Source organism: Sceloporus undulatus, chromosome 4 (assembly GCF_019175285.1).
Source record: "Sceloporus undulatus isolate JIND9_A2432 ecotype Alabama chromosome 4, SceUnd_v1.1, whole genome shotgun sequence".
NCBI lineage: Eukaryota > Metazoa > Chordata > Lepidosauria > Squamata > Phrynosomatidae > Sceloporus > Sceloporus undulatus.
In genome coordinates, this window is record NC_056525.1 from 88,090,164 (window position 1) to 88,110,741 (window position 20,578).

The 20,578-nt window shown below is 38.1% G+C and overlaps 1 protein-coding gene across 8 annotated transcripts in view; it reads left to right on the forward strand.

Moving 5' to 3' along the window:
• Window positions 1–20,578, forward strand: part of NFIA (nuclear factor I A) — a 599,011-nt gene that overhangs the window by 490,684 nt on the left and 87,749 nt on the right. For 4 of the 8 annotated variants that reach the window (XM_042463280.1, XM_042463279.1, XM_042463285.1 and 1 more), the window contains exon 7: window positions 7,977–8,105. The exons of the other annotated variants lie outside the window; for them this stretch is intronic. In XM_042463280.1, coding sequence (XP_042319214.1) covers window positions 7,977–8,105 — 129 coding nt within the window. The remainder of the gene's footprint in view (window positions 1–7,976; window positions 8,106–20,578) is intronic. 8 annotated transcript variants of the gene reach the window in all.

Here is a 20,578-nt window from a genome sequence, read left to right on the forward strand (position 1 = left end):
TATTCCTTACAATGATTTACCATCCTATTTTCCTTTGAGTGCATTCCTCCTGTTGAAAGACATACCAATCAGTGCTGTGTTCATATTTATGTTGACATTAGCCATCACTAACTTTCATTCATAGGACAAACATGGAACTGCGTTGTAACAGGAAGATAAGAAATGGATACTGGGTTTGTGATGTAAGTCTAGACTGAGAGCTACCTAGGATTACACAAGAGTAAAAGGAATGAAATTTGGTTGTTTCCCTCCTACATTTACACCTAGAAAGAAACACTATTACTGTTGGTTTCCAGGATAGCTGTGGATAATTTACACTTAAAAATCTGTTCTTCAGTTTGTGGCATTATATTAAATATTATCAAGTGGGCAGACAAATACTATGGAGAGAAGTGATACAGCTTCATTGGCAAGTACTAATGCTAAGTGGTTTTGCCTATGCAGTAGAAAAGATATTTCTTGACTAGTGATTTTCTTAAATAGCAGACTACAAACTCCAGGATTCTAAACCAATACACTGCTCCATTGATCCATAGAAGATGATGAATCTGAAGTTACCAAACAAACATTAATTTGGTTTGGAGCTTTGTGAATGGCAGCGTTTTGGGATGCCTTCCTGGGAGACCATCTGTACCATGATTCCACTGACCTGGGGCATCCAAAGACTGAAGATTCCATTTGTATTTGTGTTTGTATATTGAGCAGATTGATTTGATGCATTATTTGGAAGGTACAGGATAGCTTTATATTTGAGAAAATAATGAACACATGACCATTCAGTTAGTTTTAATTGCAGGAGGATGCCCACATTTATTATAAGATAAAATTGATTTGTGCACAGTTTTCAAGATCACTACTGCCTGGATTTCTCTATTAACTGCAAATAGAGCTCTTGCAGATGCAGTGCTGTGATTTCCTTGATTGAGTCTCTCAATTTGGAATGTAGTTTTCCTCTTATCCTACTGGCTTCTACCTTACCAATCATTGTTGTCTTTTCTAGTGAGTTATGTATTCTCATGATATGTCCAACGTATAATAGTCTCAATTTAATCATGTTCACTTATGAGAGAGAGTTTAGACTTGATTTGCTCTAGGGGACCAATTTACTTGTCTTTTTAGCAGTCCATTGCAACCATAGAACTCTTCTCCAGCACCACAATTCAAATGAGTCGATTTTCTACATTTCAATTTTCTTCACTGTCAAGCTTTCACAACCATACATAGAAACTGGAAATATGATACCATGGACAATCCCAACTTTAATATTCAATTATATATCTTTACACTTCAGAATTTTATCGAGTACCTTCATAGCTGCCCTTCCATGTCCTAATCTTCACTTTCTTCAGTAATCTTTCCAAGTCTTCACTATTTTGTGCTTGTAGTATGGTGTCATCTGCATATCAGATTGTTGATGTTCCTTCCTCCCAGTGTTCACACTTCCTTCCCCAGACTAATACTGTTTTAAGAATGATACATTCAACATGCAAGTTAAATAGACAGGATGATAAAATGCAGCCTTGCCTGATTCAGTGGGACAATGGATTCTACGAACAGAGAGATGGGGTAGCGATGGGAAGCCCTCTAAGCCCTGTGATAGCAAACGTTTACATGGAACACTTTGAAAAGCAAGCCCTGGAAACAGCACCAAAAAAGCCCACAACTTGCTTCCGATACATGGATAACACTTTCACCATTTGGAGCCATGAAGAAAAAGATCTGGCTGTGTTCCTGAACCATCTGAACAATATCCACCCCAACATCCAATTCACTATGGAAAAAGAAAAGGAAGGAACACTGCCATTCTTGGATGTCCTAGTCATCCGCAAACCGAACCAACGTTTGGGTCACACAGTATACAGAAAACCCACATATACAGAGTGATACCTAACAAGAACTCCAACCATCACCCAGGACAAAAAAGAAGCAGAATCAAAGCACTGGTAGACCGAGCAAAACACATCTGCGAACCCCACTTATTGGAAGATGAACTGAAGCACTTGGACCGGGCTCTACAAGCTAATAGTTATTCCAGCTCAGACATCAGAAGGGCTGCCAGGCCCAGGAAAACCCAGAGAAATGAAGACAAGCAGCCACCAAAAGGGAAGGTATTTTTACCATACATCAGAGGAGTCACAGACAGAATAGGCAAAGTGGTGAGGAAGCATAACCTGCAAATGGTTTACAAACCGACAAAGAAAATCCAGCAAATGCTTCGCTCAGCCAAGGACCAGAGAGACCCGCTCACAGCCGCAGGAGTTTACTGCATACCATGCAGCTGCGGACAAGTCTACACAGGGACCACCAAATGCAGCGTGCAAACAAGAATCAAGGAACACGAGAGACACTGCAGACTGGGCCAGCCAGAAAAATCAGCAGCAGCAGAACATGCCACAAACCATCCTGGGCATAAAATACTGTTTGAAAACACTGAAATTCTGGACCATGCAAACCACTACCATGTCAGGATGCACAGGGAAGCCATTGAAATCCACAAACATCTGGATAATTTCAACAGGAAAGAAGAAACCCTTAAAGTGAACAAAATTTGGCTACCAGTCCTGAGGAATAGCAAAATAAGGACTCAGCAAATGCAAATGGGAAACCATTCAGAGTCAGGGGCTTTCCCAGCAGATAATTGATCACCAATTAGCAGACATTAATCCTCTTTTGCATTAGCCTCCCAGCCTGAGGCCGGCCATCAGCACTGAACATACACATACAAATCACTCCTGCATTCCCAGGCTCACACAGTATATATACACCCAACTTTTTCCAGGCAAAGCATTCTCTGAAGATGCCAGCCACAGATGCTGGCGAAACATCAGGAAGAAAATTTTCTAGAACATGGCCACATAACCCAAAAACCCACAAAAAGATCTTGTCTGATTCCCTTGCTAACTGGATACCATTGCATTTCTCTGTATTCTGTCCTGATGGTAACCTCTTGTCCTGAGCTGATTGATCAAGACAATCAAATGTGAAACACCCATTTCCTTAAGAGCAATCCATAGTTTTTCCTGATCTACACAATCAAAGGCTTTGCTTAATTTATAATGCACAGGCTGTTTTTTTCCAGACATTCTTTAATGCTCTCCATTATCCAGCGCATGATCCCTAGTACCTCTTCCTTTCCTGAACGCAGTTTTGACATCCAGCATTTCTGCTCCACTGCAAAAAGGATATAAATATTCGCTTATTTCATTCTTTTATGCAAGAACAAAAAAAAAGTTTTTTGTCTTTTCCTCAGTGTTGGATAAACATTTGAGAGCTTTTGTGCATTTTCTTTTCATTATGGGATTTGTCTCCCAAATCTTGTCTGTACAGATTTTTAAAAAGAAAATAACAAAAATTTGTGTATATGATATCTTCACACACACACGCACCAAAAAGCATAAAGAAATATCATGATGGCAGGCCATCAGTTCAGTGGGATGTCTTGATGTATCAAGGCACCTTTTCTGGTCAAAGGCAATAACATTTGCAAGTATTCTTTGCATCCCTAATTCTAGGTAGATGAACATCTGGAGTCCCCCTCCCCTTTTCTTTTCTTGTCAAAGTGGCTTAAAATGTTATACTATTTGTATGTATTGTTTTTTAAAGTACTGCAGCTGTGGTGGGAATAATGCAGCCCTCCAGATGTTATTAGACTGTAGCTCCAAGAATTCCTCCCCATTGACTGTGCCAGCTAGGGCTGATGGGACATTTTCCAGCATCATTTGGGAGAACTGCATGCTTTCCACCCTAGTACTACAAGCATAGACTATAGAGTTCACTTCACAAAGGCATCCTTTGTTCACATGTGGACCTGCATATGCTCTGGAACTAGATGAAAATGCATGGGAGTCTCATTGTGGTTCTTCCAAATGTATTCTGTTTCACTGAATTACCTTCCTGTGAATATTTTTAAAGCCATAATGTAGCTTATACATATCACAACACTCCATTAGCAGACCTTTAAAAAAAGAATTATAAGACAAAGGCAATGCTTCTCAAGCATTATGTTGAGGGCCTGCAATTTTTTCCCCAGTGTACCAAGGACATCATATTTGTCCCCATTTGATATAGTGGTTCTTTTCTTTCTGGGGAGTTGCTGCAGACCAACAGTGAATAGCTGAGGGAATGGCACAAGTCTAAGATACACCTCTTTGATTAGGGTATATACACACGGTATTCTAGATTATTAGTTGGGAATAGCCTATAGAACAATAATACCTATCACTAAAATATTTCTAACCTCTGGCCTTCAGTTACTCTGATTGGGCCTGTAAAGGGATTATGAGAGTATATTTATATATAACTAAACTTCCCATCTGCAGTATATGCTCTTGAACATTAATCCTGTGAAGCCCAAACATTTAAAGCGGGAAGACAAAATAGTTTTATGTCCTTAAATCATTTATGTTAATAAACACTGAGCCTAAGGATTATTAATTTGCTTCTGTTCTCTATGATGAATGAGAGAGAACAGTATGAGTAGAAACAAGGTATACTTAAGATTCTAAATCTACAGAAGCCACCCCAAGGTCTGCATCTGTTGTAGGGCAAAAGCAACATAGCAGGTCTATATGGTTTGTTCTGAACATGTCCCAAGTAACCCTCCCCTCTCCCCCCAATATATAGAGGAGTGGAATGGAAGCAGTATTTAGAATATTTGACAGTCCTTAAAATTCAGCAATAGTTGCCTTGGGCTTTTTTCCCCATCCCATTCAGATTTTAGATGTCTCTTAGAAGCCAAACTCTGTTTGGATCACAGAGTTGCTTCTGTTAACCAGGAAAAGGAGACAAAGTATTTCCCTACATCAGGACTAGGGTCCCTAAGGGGTTAACTTAATACCGTGCTTCATGGACAGCCATGCAGCATGGTTTATTAGTTATTTAGATTTGATTTTCCAAGCATCCTACCAGCTTGGGTAATTGCGCTTGTGCTGTGGCAGCATTTTGAAAGTGCCAGATTTTCAAATAGCCTGATTGTCAGCCAAATACTCAAAATGCTAATCCTTTTTTGTGACTTCTGTGTCCAGTAGTTGCCACTGCATTATTTGTCCTCGACATCAATGGTTGCATGATTTGATGTAGTTTAGGGATAGCAAATCAGGTGCAGTTACAAATTGCCAATATGAATAATGAACGAGAATATGCTGAGAAATATGTAGGATGTATCAAGAACATTAACAAAACATGTGGTACTAAATTAGAATTTCAGTTTTAAAACTGTGTGGTAGTTCTTCTAAAAATACCTAGCAATACTGACTGGCTTTGTAGTATTAAAGACAATATCATCCAGCTAATGATTTTAGAAAAACTACATATATTTTATTTTGGCTGCTGCTTAGAATTTTTCATTCTTGCATGCGGGTTGTATTCCTCTTTTTATTAACCCATTCAGAGAATGTTTCAGTTTTGTTGCTTAGAGCACCATGCTAATGCACCATAAAATGTGAATGATGCTATTTGCTTTGCACTGTCTAATCTGTCCACCATATCTTTTCCCTCTTAAAGGACAAAGTATATTTCTTATTACTGTTGTTACTGCTAATAGCACTGCTGTCTAGAAGAATTAAGTCCCCACCATTTTAGCTCAAGTTTAATAAGAGGACAGAATACTCCTAATACTGTTGCTTGACCCTAAATATACTTCTAGAAATGTGCAGTTTTAATTTAGTTAAAATCCCACAAACATATTTAAGGGAACTCAATCTTCAAATTCTTTAGAATGAAGTGGATTTTGATCTAATGGATTCATACACTTCTTTTTAGTTACTGCACAAGTGACAGTTGCAAATTTGTATATGTGCGTGTATACACACACACACACACAATTATAAAGCTCTGTCATTTAGGATGTAAATAAATAAATGTAAATAAAATTTAAATAAAATTCTTGTAAAGTTTATCTGTCTCCAACAAATTATCCATTAACAGTGAAAACATATGTCTATCTACTCCGAAGCTCCTTAAATGTGTTGGGGCTCTAAATTTTTATTTGGCCATTAATACACACACGTGTGTGTGTTTGTGTGTATATATATATTTGAGATCCTTCTTCAAATTATTTTGATAACACTCTGTGGCAAAATTCAGGAAATGTCATGTTTAAACTTCTTAGAATTCAATAGTACAAGTAACAAATTAATGATCAATATTTGTGCTTGTTTCTTAAGATTTCTGTAGTTATTTACATATATTTTCTCATTATTTCATACAAGAGCCCTCTAAAACAAGCTACAATTAGAAGACTCATATTGTGGAGAAATGCTGAATCTGAGACCTCTTTACACACAAAAAACAGACATAAATTATACATATAGAACAGTGCTAGAGCAATTTGTTAAATAATACCTTATCCATCCTTCATCAGCTCAGCGCTGACATTTTGAGTATCTCTTTAATAGTTTTCTTTATATTAAGACTTAATAAAACTAAGATACATACATTTCTATAATCTGTCTCTACCTGTACATGCTCAAAATGAGAACCTGAACCAGAAAAAGAGCGAAAAATTCATAGGTCTGTGTGCTGCAATACAGCATCAAAAGGTAGAGTCAGATTTCAGTGGCCGGGCAAACACCCAATCACAACAAAGCAGGCCAGTTCTTATATCTCCCCTTCCTCACTCCCCTGAGCAAGACTATGCATATTTTCTCATAGGCAAGTCACACTGTGGTACATATACATAAGATTGAAGCCATTATTCCACACCAGATAATCACCATTTACAATATAATCCGTTGCAATCTCATGGCTATCCATGTCATCTGATTTCAAACTGAAGACATTGAATTTTATTTCATTCATATGACCACATCTAAAATGAAATCCTAAGTATACTTAGGATACTTATTTCCCAAAAAAATTTAAAAAAAGAATTACATTGGTATAGTGCAAAATTTTAGACAGTATTTCTATTCAGAAACTTTGTTGGGTTCAGGTAGCTTTTTAAATAGCCTGACTCAGAAAAGAAGGCTGTCTAGTCAGTACTGATAGTTCCCCTTAACACATGAAGTCAGTGGTCCACTGGCTTTGTCTTGACAATGGTGACTTTGTCTCTGTCCCAGCCTGCTCATTTCTATCCTAAACTTCATTGAACCTTATAATGTGTATGGAGATATCCAGATTTGTGCCATTGTCTAAACTATGAATTTTTTTTAAAAAAATACACCATGGGCTAGACCCAGATTGTTCAATTTAACAAAAGAAGGCTTCCTTCAGTTTACAAAAGATTCTAGGATCTACTTACTCTCTAGTCCTCAACTGAAATCTGTGTTAATATTATTTTAAAAAATAACAAGTAAGAGCAAAGAATTAAAAGGAGGGATATACATTGATATAAAACCCAATTCAGGGAAACATTTATTACTGCAGAAACATCTGGAACACTTCAAGACATTTATTCAGTCCACCCACCTAGTTCCCAAAAACAATTTGTTCAACTTTTTGCATATCCCAGAACTTTCCAGCCACCTCCATCTGCATTTTTGTGTGCTGTTCCTCATTCTCACTCAGAGACAATTGACAGATGCAGAAATCTCAGGAAAGATTTCTTCTTGTCCACCCTCTGGGACTTCAGAACTCGGTTCGTTCTGTTAGACATAAACTACAGAGAGTGGGAGGTTCAAGAACAAATTTTTAAATATCCTTCTTTTTTAAAAGAAAATCCTGCATCTGTTGTAGGTCATTAGAATGTAAAATACAGAGCTTAATAAGATTGACAACTAATAACATTTCAGTGAGTCCTTCTCAGAAATTTTAAAAGTTGGCTGCATTGTAATAGATTTTTTTTACACCAGTGATGGCCAACCCTTTGCCCCCAAAGAAAATCATAAATAAAAGTGAGCTTTCAAGCTTGCTGTTCTATGCAATTTAATTTGTCCTTTAAGTTTATCTATCTGCTTTTGCACCCACTTTCACAATGCATAGGCTGTTTTTCCATGACCTAGCATTATTAAATTGCACTTATCAATCATTCTTGCCAGGAATGCCATCGCCAACTACATTAAAGAAGTCAGAGAAGTCTGGTTTCAGCAGTCCCTCGCCTTCGCAGACCTCCTCCCTTGGAACGGCATTCACACAGCATCATCGACCTGTCATTACAGGACCCAGAGGTGAGGCCTCAGCAAAGCGCACCAATGGATTTGAACTTGAACCATGGTGCTCCTTGCAGTCTATGAGGGAGTTGCTGTTTCAAGTGCTTGCCTGAGACAGAGAGCAGGCAAACATTTGCTTCTCTGTGACTGGATATTGTACTGATGGTTTCATTGCCTGGGAACAATCTTGGGAAGGAGAAGTTCTATATTTGAAGTCAAAAGCAATGAGATTTCAATATTTTTGGTGTAAATATGTATTGGTAAGATTGCTTGTGATCAGATAGGCCAGGAGCCCTCCATTCTATTGCTGCATGACTTTAATCCTTCAACAATCCTGCTTTTGCATTGTGTGTCATTTTTACATTCAGTTTTAGGATTCATAGTACCAGAGCACTACCCTCATTCACATCCTCTCTTTGAAGTGTTTGATGACTTTTAGTAGTCTAATTGGTTTTCATCAGTGTTTTTATGGGTGATTTGAAACAAAGCACTTGATATCTTTGGTGAATAATTGGTTGGACATAGATTTTCAGATTGTTTTAGAAAAATAAAAATACTATGTAGTTAATTTGTGAAAGGCAGTCTTGCAAGAAGCATATGTCTACTTAGAAAATAACCAGAAAAGTATCATGAATTTGGATTCTTATAATATTTGAGGTCTCTACATTATAATTATAGTTTAAATATTAATTTTTCCCCACTTGGGAGCATGCATAAAAAATTTCATTCTTTTAAAAACTTTCTCCAAAAAAGTATAAAACAAAATGAATTGTTGGAGCAAAATTATATTTCTTCTTGTAGCAATTTGATTTACGGCACATGGTAATTGGTTATGCTATAAAGAATGTTAGAAATTCATATCTGAAAAAAGGAATATTTTTACAGTTCAATTCTGTACCTGTTTACTCAGAAGAAAGTCCCATAGAGTTCAGTTGGACTTCCTTCCAGGCAAAAAGATGTAGAATTACAGCCCTAAAATCTTATTGTGCTCTAAATAAATTATCCTAACATAAACTTGAAATCCAACAACTGAATCAATGCACAGGATCACACTACAGTGAAACTTTGCTTAGTGTCCTGCATAGTTTTCAGAATAAAATTACAGACACATTATTCAGTTGGAGAGCAGAGGTGGAATTATTTTTTGCTAATCATGTGGCCAGTTGCTGGGAGGCATGTATGCATTTTAAAAACAGTCCTGATAATTGGTGATAATAGCAAGGTATTCATAGCATCAAAGCTACATTAGCAGTATATTCAGCTGTACGCCAGCTGAGTCTGAAGTTTTTCCTGAAACATAAGAGCAGCCTAGTCCTATCTCTGTCTTTGCTTGTCACATCCCCACCAGAGGAATGCATTGCCATAGCTGAAGTGGTATCACATTCAGATTAAGCGTAATAAGGGTTGTCCAGCTAAGCTCATTCCTGCAATCTGCCTCTTTCCAGAAAGCTGTGTCAGTTTGTTGCAACAAAGCCAGAAGAGTTTTGAGACATCTTAAACAATAACAGATTGAAACAAGGGGGCAAGCTACCCCTAAGGCAGTCTAATATTTGACCACTGAAGCAAAACCTAGAACTGGGTTGTTACAGACATTTTTGACTTTCAGTCTCACAGTGGTGAGCGCTTGGTTGACACTCTCCTATTCAATAGTATATTCAAGTTAATCTTGTTCTTTCCTTCTGCCATTTGAACTCTTTACTTATAGTGGGAACACAGGAGAGGGCCTTCTCAGTGGCTGCTCCCAGGCTCTGGAACTCCCTTCCCAAAGAGTTAAGACTGGCATCCTCCTTATTTTCTTTCCATAAACATGTGAAGACTTTCTGTTTTGTCAGGCCTTTGAGCACTGATTGTTTAGGCAGGATGGACCTTGTAAAATTTGCTGTATTTTCTTTTTATTGTGCTGTTGTGTCTTTATGGTTGATGTTGTTAATTGTTTTTAATTTTTTTGATAGTTCAACCACTTCTTAACTATTATATTTTGTGAATTTTTAACTATTTTTTAATCTTTTGTAAGCAAGCTTGAATCCTGAATTGGGAAAAAGGCAGGATATAAATACATACTAATACTACTAATACTACTACTTATAATAATAACAATAACATTATTGCTGCATAATAAGCTTCACGGTAGTATTATACAGTGAACACAGTATGTTCTGGGTGCCTCATTTTAAGAAGGCTACAGACAAGCAGGTTCAGAGGATGGCAACAAGGATGATAAGAGGTTTGGAGAATGAAACAAATGAGGAGAGGTTGAAGATGCTGGTCATGTTTAGCTTGGTGAAGAGAAGATTGAGGGCTGCAATCTTTAAATGGCTCAAGGGCTGTCAGAAAAAGAAGAGGACAGGCTTGTTCTCTGCTGCCAGTTAGGACCAGGTCTAATGGTGTGAAGTTACATGAGTTACTTTTTTTTTTTACCCAGATCAAGGAAGATCTTGAAAAGATAAATCTGGAAAAATTGCTCTGGTTCTCCAGAACCATGGGAAGGGGGTCTTTTTATTTCAAATGCACTTGTATTTGCCAACCTTAAGCCTCTGTAAGTTTGATATAGCTGCATCTATTCCTTTCTGTCCCTTCTGTTCTATTAGTAAAGACATCTATTTACTTGTGCTGTACTCAGAAAAATCTTGTTCAGCAAGTAAAAGCAAGTTATTGTTCAAGAGAGATGAGTTGAAACCATATTTTGATCTCCAGCATCAGTTTTAGTACAACCTAATGCCTACATACTTCTGAAATTCTGGTTCACCTATTCAGATTTCATAAGGCTCCATATCACCCCCTGCAGATAAACTGCTTTTGTCTGTATTACCTTTTTAATGTGCTTAGTATATGTGTGTTTTAGATGTTTCCTGCTGTAGATCAGTCTCATATGATTTGACATAGGCCTGATCTTGAGTAATCCAGCTCTGGTTAAGATTTAAATCATTCTGGAATTCTACTCCAACATTGATATTCAGGCTGTGGATTGAATTTATGGTGTCAAGCTAGGCTCAGAAGAATATCTGAATAATGTACAGAGATCTTCAAAGTCTCCTGCAGCGGGATGTAAGAATGAAGTGGGTCTTTTTCTGCTTGCACAGCTAAAATATCTGATCTGTTCATTCATTAAGTCAGATTTTTTTTTGGTTTTGGTTGGTGTACACTGGCTAATCATTTCCTTGGAAAGGGAGCTTTTGTTATGCTTACATTTTATCAATAGGACCTATATACCCTAAAGGTACCAGATCACATCTGATCTTGGGAGCTAAGCAAGGTCAGCCCTATTTAGTACATGGATGAATGACTGCCAATGAATACCAGGTGTTGTAGGTTCTATTTCAGAGGAAGGAACTGGCAAAAATCCCTCTGAGTTTACCTTAAAAATTCTATGAAGTCAGTTGATTGGAACTTAGGAACTGCAGAAGCTTGGTAGATTAGCATCAAGGTCTTCAGAACACACCATCAGTCTGTGTGTGACTGAAATTGTGACTACTGCTTTCAGAATTATTATATAGTGTAATGATTTCAGCATTGAACTAGAATTTTGAAATGGTAGGCTTTGAATCATCACTCAGCAGTGGAAGCCCATTGTGTGACTTCAGGATGCCATGCTCTCTCAGTCTTGGAGGAAGACAATCAACAACCATATATGATAAAACATGCCAAGAAAACCCAAGGATAAGTTGGAATGAGCTAGAAGGCCAACAAGAACAAAATAAAATCTTTAAGAAGATCTGTAGAAAGTGTACAAAGTGTACAATAAAATCATCATGTCTATCACAAAGTTGCTATTGGGACAGAGATGGACATCTTTGGGGGCCACTTTTAGTAATGGATAAAGGTTGGAGGCCATACGCCACTCACACTACGAAAAGAAAAAAAGAAAGCATTGAGCAAAGAGTAATATTAAATAAATTCCTAATTTTTCCTTTTGTCCCACCAACCTAAGATGAATCAGACCATAGCAGTAACTTTTTTTTCTGCTATTCCTCCCCCCCCCCCTTTTTTTTTTTTTTTTTTTTGGTTGCTCCAAAGAATTGGCTTCTCACAATTAAGAGAACTGTTAAACTTAAGTTAAAATCCATCAATGGGCAATACTTTAATACTTTCATTAGGACTAACTAAAATTCCACAGCATAAAAGTATCAAAGTTTTAAAGTTCTTCAGAACTTTTTCTCAGACGTGGGTGGCACAAAATGGGGGTGGGGTAAACAAAGACAACCCAAAATTTCATGAGTTGTGTTAGTCACCAGCAGTGTCCCACCATACACTGTACATCAATGTAGAGACACTTTATTTGGTGTACTCTGTATTCTGCTCTTTGAGCTTGGAGGCAGGAAAGCATCATAAGCCAGGAATGTCCAGATAGTTTTCTGTTTTGGAAAAAAAAAATTCATGAACCATGGACAGATAAATTATCTTCTTGGCCAAGCTCTTTAATATGGAAACAGAAAGCAGGGCAGTCTCTGAATGTGACTTGTCCAGTAAGGGAGGCTGGGGCATCAACAAGTGGTACATGAGACCCCAGGAGAGCTATTTACAAAACACAGGTGGTCCACCTGTACATTAGGGCATTGCTCTTCAATAAGTGGGTTCCCTAAAGCCCAAATTGGAAAGACCTAAATAGGAAAAAAAAACATGATGATTGATCTTTTTTTAAAGTCCTGTGGGTGTATTAACAATATGGGAAAAGAAAGGGATAAAAATGCAAGGAAAGATATAAAACAGGACTGGAAGACATAGAGAAGAGCAAACAGTTTAAGGAAAATATTTCACCTACAGGATAGGATAGGCCCAGTGGAGGAATCTATGTTATAGTAAAGAGATGTAAAGCATACTCACAAAACTTCTCATTCTCAGTGAGAAAGGGTGTCTTGGTACATTGAGACACTGCACTGAGACATTGATCCACTGAAACAAGAACTTAAACATTTTTCTGACTTTCTTTAACCCAAAAAGTGTTTTTCACTGTTATCTGTACACAAATACTGCCTTCTATAAGTACCTGAGTCAGGGAAAAAGTAATAAAGAGTGCAAAGATTTTTCTAATCTCACCCAGGAGGTAGAAAACATTTGAAATTAATCATTCATTCATGCAAGAATGAAAGGTCCTAAGTTGACAGGGGTACTTTGCAAGCTCAGGGAACTGCTGGGGTGCAACATCCCTGCAGTTCCCCCACCCCCAGCACTGTCCCCTCTCTTAGTCCATCCATAAACTGGCCCCAACTCACCATTTTAATTATAAATGAAATATATAGCATTACTCCAGGGCATTTGGTGAGATTCCTATGCCCACCATAATGTAATGGAAGGAGGTCACTAACATGTGGGGGAGGGCAGTGAATGCTTTTTATTGAGGGCCTCCATAATTTGAGGCTGGCCTGATGGACAGGGAGTTCCAGAGTCTAGGGTCAGCCACAGAAAAGACCCTTTCTCATGTCCCCACCAACTGTACTTGTGATAGTGGTGGGATCCCCTGAGGATCTCAGAGCCCTGGCTGGCTCAGATAGGGAGATACGGTCTGCCAAATAGCCTGGACCTGAGCCAATTAAGGCTTTATAGCTCATCACCAGGACTTTGAATCAGTGATTTGTTATGCCAAACTTTTGCACCCCTTCAGTTGTTTCATTAGAACAGAAGTGAGCAAAGCACAGCCCTGGGACTTTATGGGGCTTTCAATTCTATTTTTGTGGCTTTTGACCTCTTCCTGGCTCTCCCTTTTACCAGTGAAAAAGGGGGTAAATTGCCTCCTCTGGAAACCTCCAAGTGCAGCAAGCACTTCATCTTTGAGATAAGTAGTAGGTTGCCCCTCCCCATACTACAACATCAGAAAAAGGATGAGACATCCTTCAAAACTAAGCATAGATTTTCAGTAGATTTCCTTTGAGGAGGATTTTTGGCAGTCTATGTGGCCCCTGTGGGTGTTGGGGGCAGAAAATCACCTTTCAGACCCACCATAGTTGTCCAGCCTGCATGAGAACATTAAAAAATAAAAGTGTTGCCCTATTGTTATTCAAAAGAAAATAATATATGATGAGTAACATAATTACTTTGAATCCATGACTACAGAGCTTGGTTGAAACATATAGTATTCCCACGCTTGTATCCTATCCTCTAAACAAGAATGTGGCAATTAGTTAAAACTAGAACTAATCAAAAGTCAGGAACCATGTAATTAAAATTCTACCTTTATTGGATTTTAAAGAGTTACCCTGTGACATAGGAAATATTTAAAGGAATAGCTTATTTAGCTAATTTGTATGTGAGCGAACAGCTTAGAGGACTACTAGCCTAAATTAACTATAAGGCCACCCACTGAGTTTGCCTCGTAAAGGATCCTGATTGCTCAGCTTCGTTCTGTGCAACTGTTCAATAACTCTAGATAAATGCATAACTAAAAGCTCTATTACACTAATAATTTGCACAAAGATAGATGTGTGGGACACCATGCTGGGTTAATTTGTCATCCCTGCTGCAAACTTCTAGAGAGGGGGCTTTTTAGTGTGGCATTGTGTTAATATGTTGTTCCACTGAGGACATGTTAAAGCAACAAGATGACTTGGACACTTAATCTCTTAAAGAGGCAAAAAAAAAAGCCCTGGGGGAGAAGCGCCAGACAGAAGAATGGGGGTGATTAATAAAGTGGACCGAGATTTAAAATTACCCTAACAAAAGAGGCTTGATTCAGCCTATATTAGTGTGTGTGTGTGTGTATGTAAAAATTCAGGACAGGAAGAGTGGGAGAGACATTTTGAACACACTAATAGGATTTCATGCATATCTAAAATAATAAAATAAAAATTGAATACTCTGAGACCATGATATTTAGCCTGTTCTATTGCTGATTACATTTTCAGTTTCATTGCTTTTCTTTGATGTATTCATGGAGTTAAACTATATGCTTCGAACAGGATATTGAACTGTAATGTTTTAATACTACATTTCCTTTTAGGCTAAATTTTCTGTCCTCCGCAGACATTCACATATCAAAGTACATTATTATGTTTAAGTCCAGAAACCATATTTAAGCATCAGAGTTCAGGATTTCCAACCTCCCAAACTGAGATTTCCAACCTCTCATAAATCACATTAAAGTTAAGTGAATTATTGTACCACACTTTTAATAATGTTTATGTAATATCAGTTTACTATCTACAGAATGTAAATGAGAAGAGACACTGATATTTGAAATATGAATGTAGAGTCCTAATAATTTAGTAGCAATATATAACTCTAGATTCCATTGACATCCTTTTTTTTATTAAAGCAGAATTCTGTCAGAAGTACAATTCTTTTGTACACAATAAAAAGGGGAGAAATCTTATATATCTATTCCAGATACATAATCTCTGCTTAATTGTGGGAATAATCTTATTCTTGGTCAAATTTTTGTTGAAACCATGAACTTCTATTAGGTATATAACACTTCTATGACACTTAATGTAATATCAAAACAAAAACCTGTTTTCTTTAATGAATCTGCCATACTTAAGGTAGCAAATAAAAAGATATGTTTTTTTCTATGAAGCAAATTAAGTAATTTTGACATAGGAAGGCCTTACTCTGTCATAACAGTTTTAAAGCTGCTAATTTGGAGTCAGGGCCTAAATATCTTAAAAGCAACAGATCCCACCTGATCTTGGAAGCTAAGCAGAGTCAGCTCTGGTTAGTACTTGGATGGGAGACTGCCAACAGGTGCTGTGGGCTATCTTTTAAAAAAAGGAACTGGCAAAACCACCTCAGAGTATTCCTTACCTAAGAAAATCCTCAATTAAATTCACGGGCTTACCATAAATTGACAGGTAATTTGAAAGTACACACACACACTGTTTTCGCTCAAGGGGTTGCCAAGAATCCATTGGGCTCACCTATCAGAATCTGCTGCACCCTCTTTTCTTTTTACAATAATAGTTTCCATCTTGAAATCCTTGCTACATTTTTATCTTACCCTTCCTGCAAGAGCTGTGGGTATAACACGTGGGCTAGTGGACTCCCATACAGCCTTCCATCAAGGTGCTTCACCAAATTTGGACCGTCAGTAAAGTTGCTGCATCATTTAGTCAAAGTTTTAATATCAGGGTGTGGTGTGAACTGTGATATATTAGCCTTAGGTTTGCTATAAACCCATAGCGATGTGAAGACACACTGCAATAGTTTTTTTTTTAAACTTCTGAAAGAGATGTGAAAGTTCTCCTCAAATTCCTTTGAGCAGGCATTATAGGCTACTTAGAACCATCTTTCAAACTTTAGCTCATTGATGCTTTATTGATGTTGGCTGGTTGTTTCAAATTTGCACTGGTAAAAGGTCCAGTGGGGACCCTGCTTTTCCATGCAAGTTGAGATCCACCTCCCATGACATTCAAGGGGAAGATTCCCAGGGGTTTTAATAGAATTACACTCCAAATCAGTAATTTTGTGTGTTGCTCATTCAGAGTTCTGTTCTCCACATCTTGAATTACATTACATATGAGTTCAAGTTTCCTTCAAACATCCTGGCATGTTGCCAGCTTTCCTTATTAAAAAGTCACTCTTTTTATTTCTGATCAACACAGCTGTTGTGTAGCATTTGAAGGCATCCCACATCAGCCAGCATGGCAGCTTATTCAATTAGTACTTTAATATGGTCATTTTTTTTTAAAGAGAAGTATGGAGGGGGTACAAAGTGTGGGATATAGCTTGCATAATTTGAACTGGCATTTCTATTGCTTTAATGTTATGAGTGAAATTGCAGATCACAGTGAGCTAAAACATTTCAAAAAGATTGAAAGGGAAGCCTCTGTAGAATGAACTACAACAATGTTTCCACTTAAATGCCTTTTAACAAATACCTTCTCCATTGTAATGAGACCAATTAGGTCTTTTTATATATTAAAAATAGAGCTGATAGAGCTCTTGATTCATTGTGACTAAACTGTTACTATTTATAGGGCAACCAATGCACGTTTTATGAAATTGTTAGTAAATTTAGGTCCAAGATGCTGTTTATTGCTTGAATAGCATAAGATTATTCAAGCACTGCAACACCACAGTATTATATCATGACATTGTACAACTGCTCATGTACCTGTGTAATTTATTGATCCAACTCTCCACTGCTAAGGATCACACTTACGGAACCTCCTAATGAGTGTAACTGTTGATATTTGGGTGATGAACCTTGCCTGTGATTCCGGTCCGGCGGCAAATGGATGAAGACGTTGGCTATCTCTCCAACACAGGAACAGAGCGAAGCTCCAAACACAAGCTTTGGGCTTGCTTGGAAGAGTGCCTGGAGAAGCAGCTGCTAGATCAAAGAATCACTCTCCAGCAGTACACTCCTAAGAGGGCTTTATTACTTTGTTTCAAATAACACGAGCTAATCACCACTATACAAAAACTCTTACCGACACACCACACTATCTCAAACTCCCACAGTACAGCGATTTTGTTTATATACATAATTACCATGAGGCGACCACTAAGCCCAGCCTCTTCTCATACAAGTTGCTATGCACCATAGACACCAATCCCTCTTCAGACTGAAGACATAGCATATTTACATTTAGTCCTGCTCAGCTGACCTTGAGCATCCGGCTGCTGCTCTGGACTCCAGATGTAGCCAATTTAAGCTTCTGCAGCCATTGCCACATCTGAACATTTTCATCTTCAATATATTAACAGTAACTTCATATGCTGTGCTTGGGTAGTGTTGGCTTAAGTCAACATCACAGTGCTTATGCGATCTTGAAAAGGATTTTTCCTTTTTCGAGCATCCAGGAATATTCAGTCACTTGCATAATAACTATTACACTAGTATAAAGGCACAACAGGATTCCCATCTTAGACATATTTCAGAACAAAGATTGTTCCTTAAGAATCTGTTATTTGACTCTTGCAGTGTGAGACTTGGCATGGTTTATAATAATTATTAGTAGGAAGAGTAGTATGAGAAGTTCTTGGTTCACATATCACTTCTACCAGGATTTCACCAGATAGCCTAAGGGCTGAATTAACCAGAAGAGCAGCAATTCTATATGTTTAAATCTATATTTTCACACTCTGGTAGAGAGAAGAGGGTGCAATACTCAATTGGAAAGAGTATGTTGCCTGTGGATGCTAAATTGTCTTGTCACTTAAATTGTTTCTCCTCTTGGGCTATTCTTCTCAGTGAAGCTTTGATTCAGAAGTGAGATAATCTTATGGGGATCAAATGCTTAAGGAGTAAGAAATATGCTTCAAGTGGTAAGGATTCTGCAGTTCTCACTTATGGATTCATTTTATTGTTAAAACTGGACACAGACATATTTCCTCTTTTATAACTAGCCTAAAAGCAATGGCGTACTGCTGCTCAACCACCAGTGCAGTGTAGCTTTCTTAGAATCATAGAATCATTGAGTTGGAGGAGACCATAAGGGCCATTGAGTCCAACCCCATGTCATGCAGGAATTGACAGTAAAAGCACTCTTGACAAATGACCACACAAGCCTCTTTTTAAAAAATTCCAAAGAAAGAGACTCCACCACACTTCCAAGCAACATGTCCCACTGTTGAACGGCTCTTACCATCAAGATATTCTTCCTAAAGTTTAGGTGGAATCTCATTTACTGTAACTTGAATCCATTACTCTGTGTCATTGGTCCAAAACTGCTTTAACTGCCCTGGCTTAATGCCAGGGAATTCTGGGAGCTGTAGTTTTGTGACACATTTAGCCTTATCTGTCAGAAAGCTCTGACGCCACAATAAACTACAGATCCCAGGATTCCTATCACTCAGACAGGGCAGTTAAAGTGGTATCAAACTGGATTATTTCTTGCAATGCGTTTTGGACCCTAGTCTCTGGAGCAGCAAAAAAAACAAACTTGCTCCATCCTCAGTATTTAAACATGGCTATCATATTCCCTCTTAACCTTCTCTTCCACAGGCTGAGCATACCTAAGCATTCTCGGCTCCCCTTCCCTTCCCTTTCAGCTGTCCACAGTGCCAGAAAGTTGGCTCCAGAGAGTTCTTCAGCCATTTAGGACTCCCATCAAAGACTGGTTCTGAAGGTACATAGGATGCTCTGAGGAGATCATTCATGTCATGGTTCTACTAATGGAGATCCTATAGCAGAACCCCATTGGATTTTATCCTGTGTGAATGAGTGAGATCCAGGCAGGTTTGCCACTGGAGTTTATCAGACAAGGGAAATTGGAAGTATAATCCAATGGCAATCTGAATGCAATCATGGGGTTTAACATTATTGCGTGATAACCCACTGCATGCAAATTCAGGCAATAGGAAGTCAGTCCGAGCGCAATCATGGGGTTTCACGTTATTGCCTGATAGACTGCCACACGCAAATTTGGGTTCTATTTCAGAGGAAGGAACTGGCAAAAATCCCTCTGAGTTTACCTTAAAAACTTCTATGATTGATTGGAACTTAGGAACTGCAGAAGCTTGGTAGATTAGCATCAAGGTCTTCAGAACACACCATCAATCTATGTGTGACTGAAATTGTGACTATTGCTTTCAGAATTATTATGTAGTCCAAGCGCAATCATGGGGTTTCACGTTATTGCCTGATAGACTGCCACACACACATTTGGGCAATGGCATGCTATTTTGGGGCAATGGGGAGCCAGTTCGAATGCAATGATCATTCACGTAATTTCGCTAAACTAGCGACTTTACGTGAATGCGTTCTGGCCCCACTTTCTTTTCATTCGAAATTAAGAGAAATTCCTCACGTGTGATAAACTCCACTATCACACCTGATTGTGATTTTGCAAAACTGCTAGCTCTGCTTTTAAACTCAGTCTACAACGTGGAGCTTATAGAAAACAAAATTTACCTACCTTGCTGAGTTGTTGTAAAGTTTACAGGGATAATATACATATCAAATATCATAGAGTTTCAAAATATAATTGTTCTTTAGTGACAGGACTGGATCTTATTTGTGTGGAGAGTTGAGATGCAACTCCAGCACCTATCACCATTAAAATGCACACATGTTTCTAAACAATTGCTAGGAATTACAGTATTAGTAGAGTGACAAAGACTGACCTGCTAAAGGCTAGTACACCCTTCTTCCTAATCTATTTAAATAAACAGTGTTCTTATCAAAGAGAGGAGAAATTATAAAATTTGCCAGATTTTGAAACCTCCCATATTTGGTCAAGAGAAAAGGTAACCTGGCTTGTAGATCTCTTTACACAAAGACACTAAGTAAGCCTTATCACCTTAAAAAAGTAAGACAAGACAGAGAGATAGAAGAGACTTACCGCTTGACTGCATGATGCCATAGCCCTTTCTTTCCCCCTCTGGAGGAAGACAGTCATAAAACATGCCTTTTGCCAATTGGATTTTTCCAGCATGGCAAGAGGCACACTTTTACGACCATCTCCTTCAGGAATAGAACGGAAATGCTTTCAGGGCATGTGGAGCAGTAAACAGAAAGCTGCTTCTCTATCGCTGCATCCCAGCTTACTTTTGCAATAAGGAAGGGTTTAGCAAACAAGCCATGGCATGGAGAAAAGTGGTGAAATGGGGAGCTT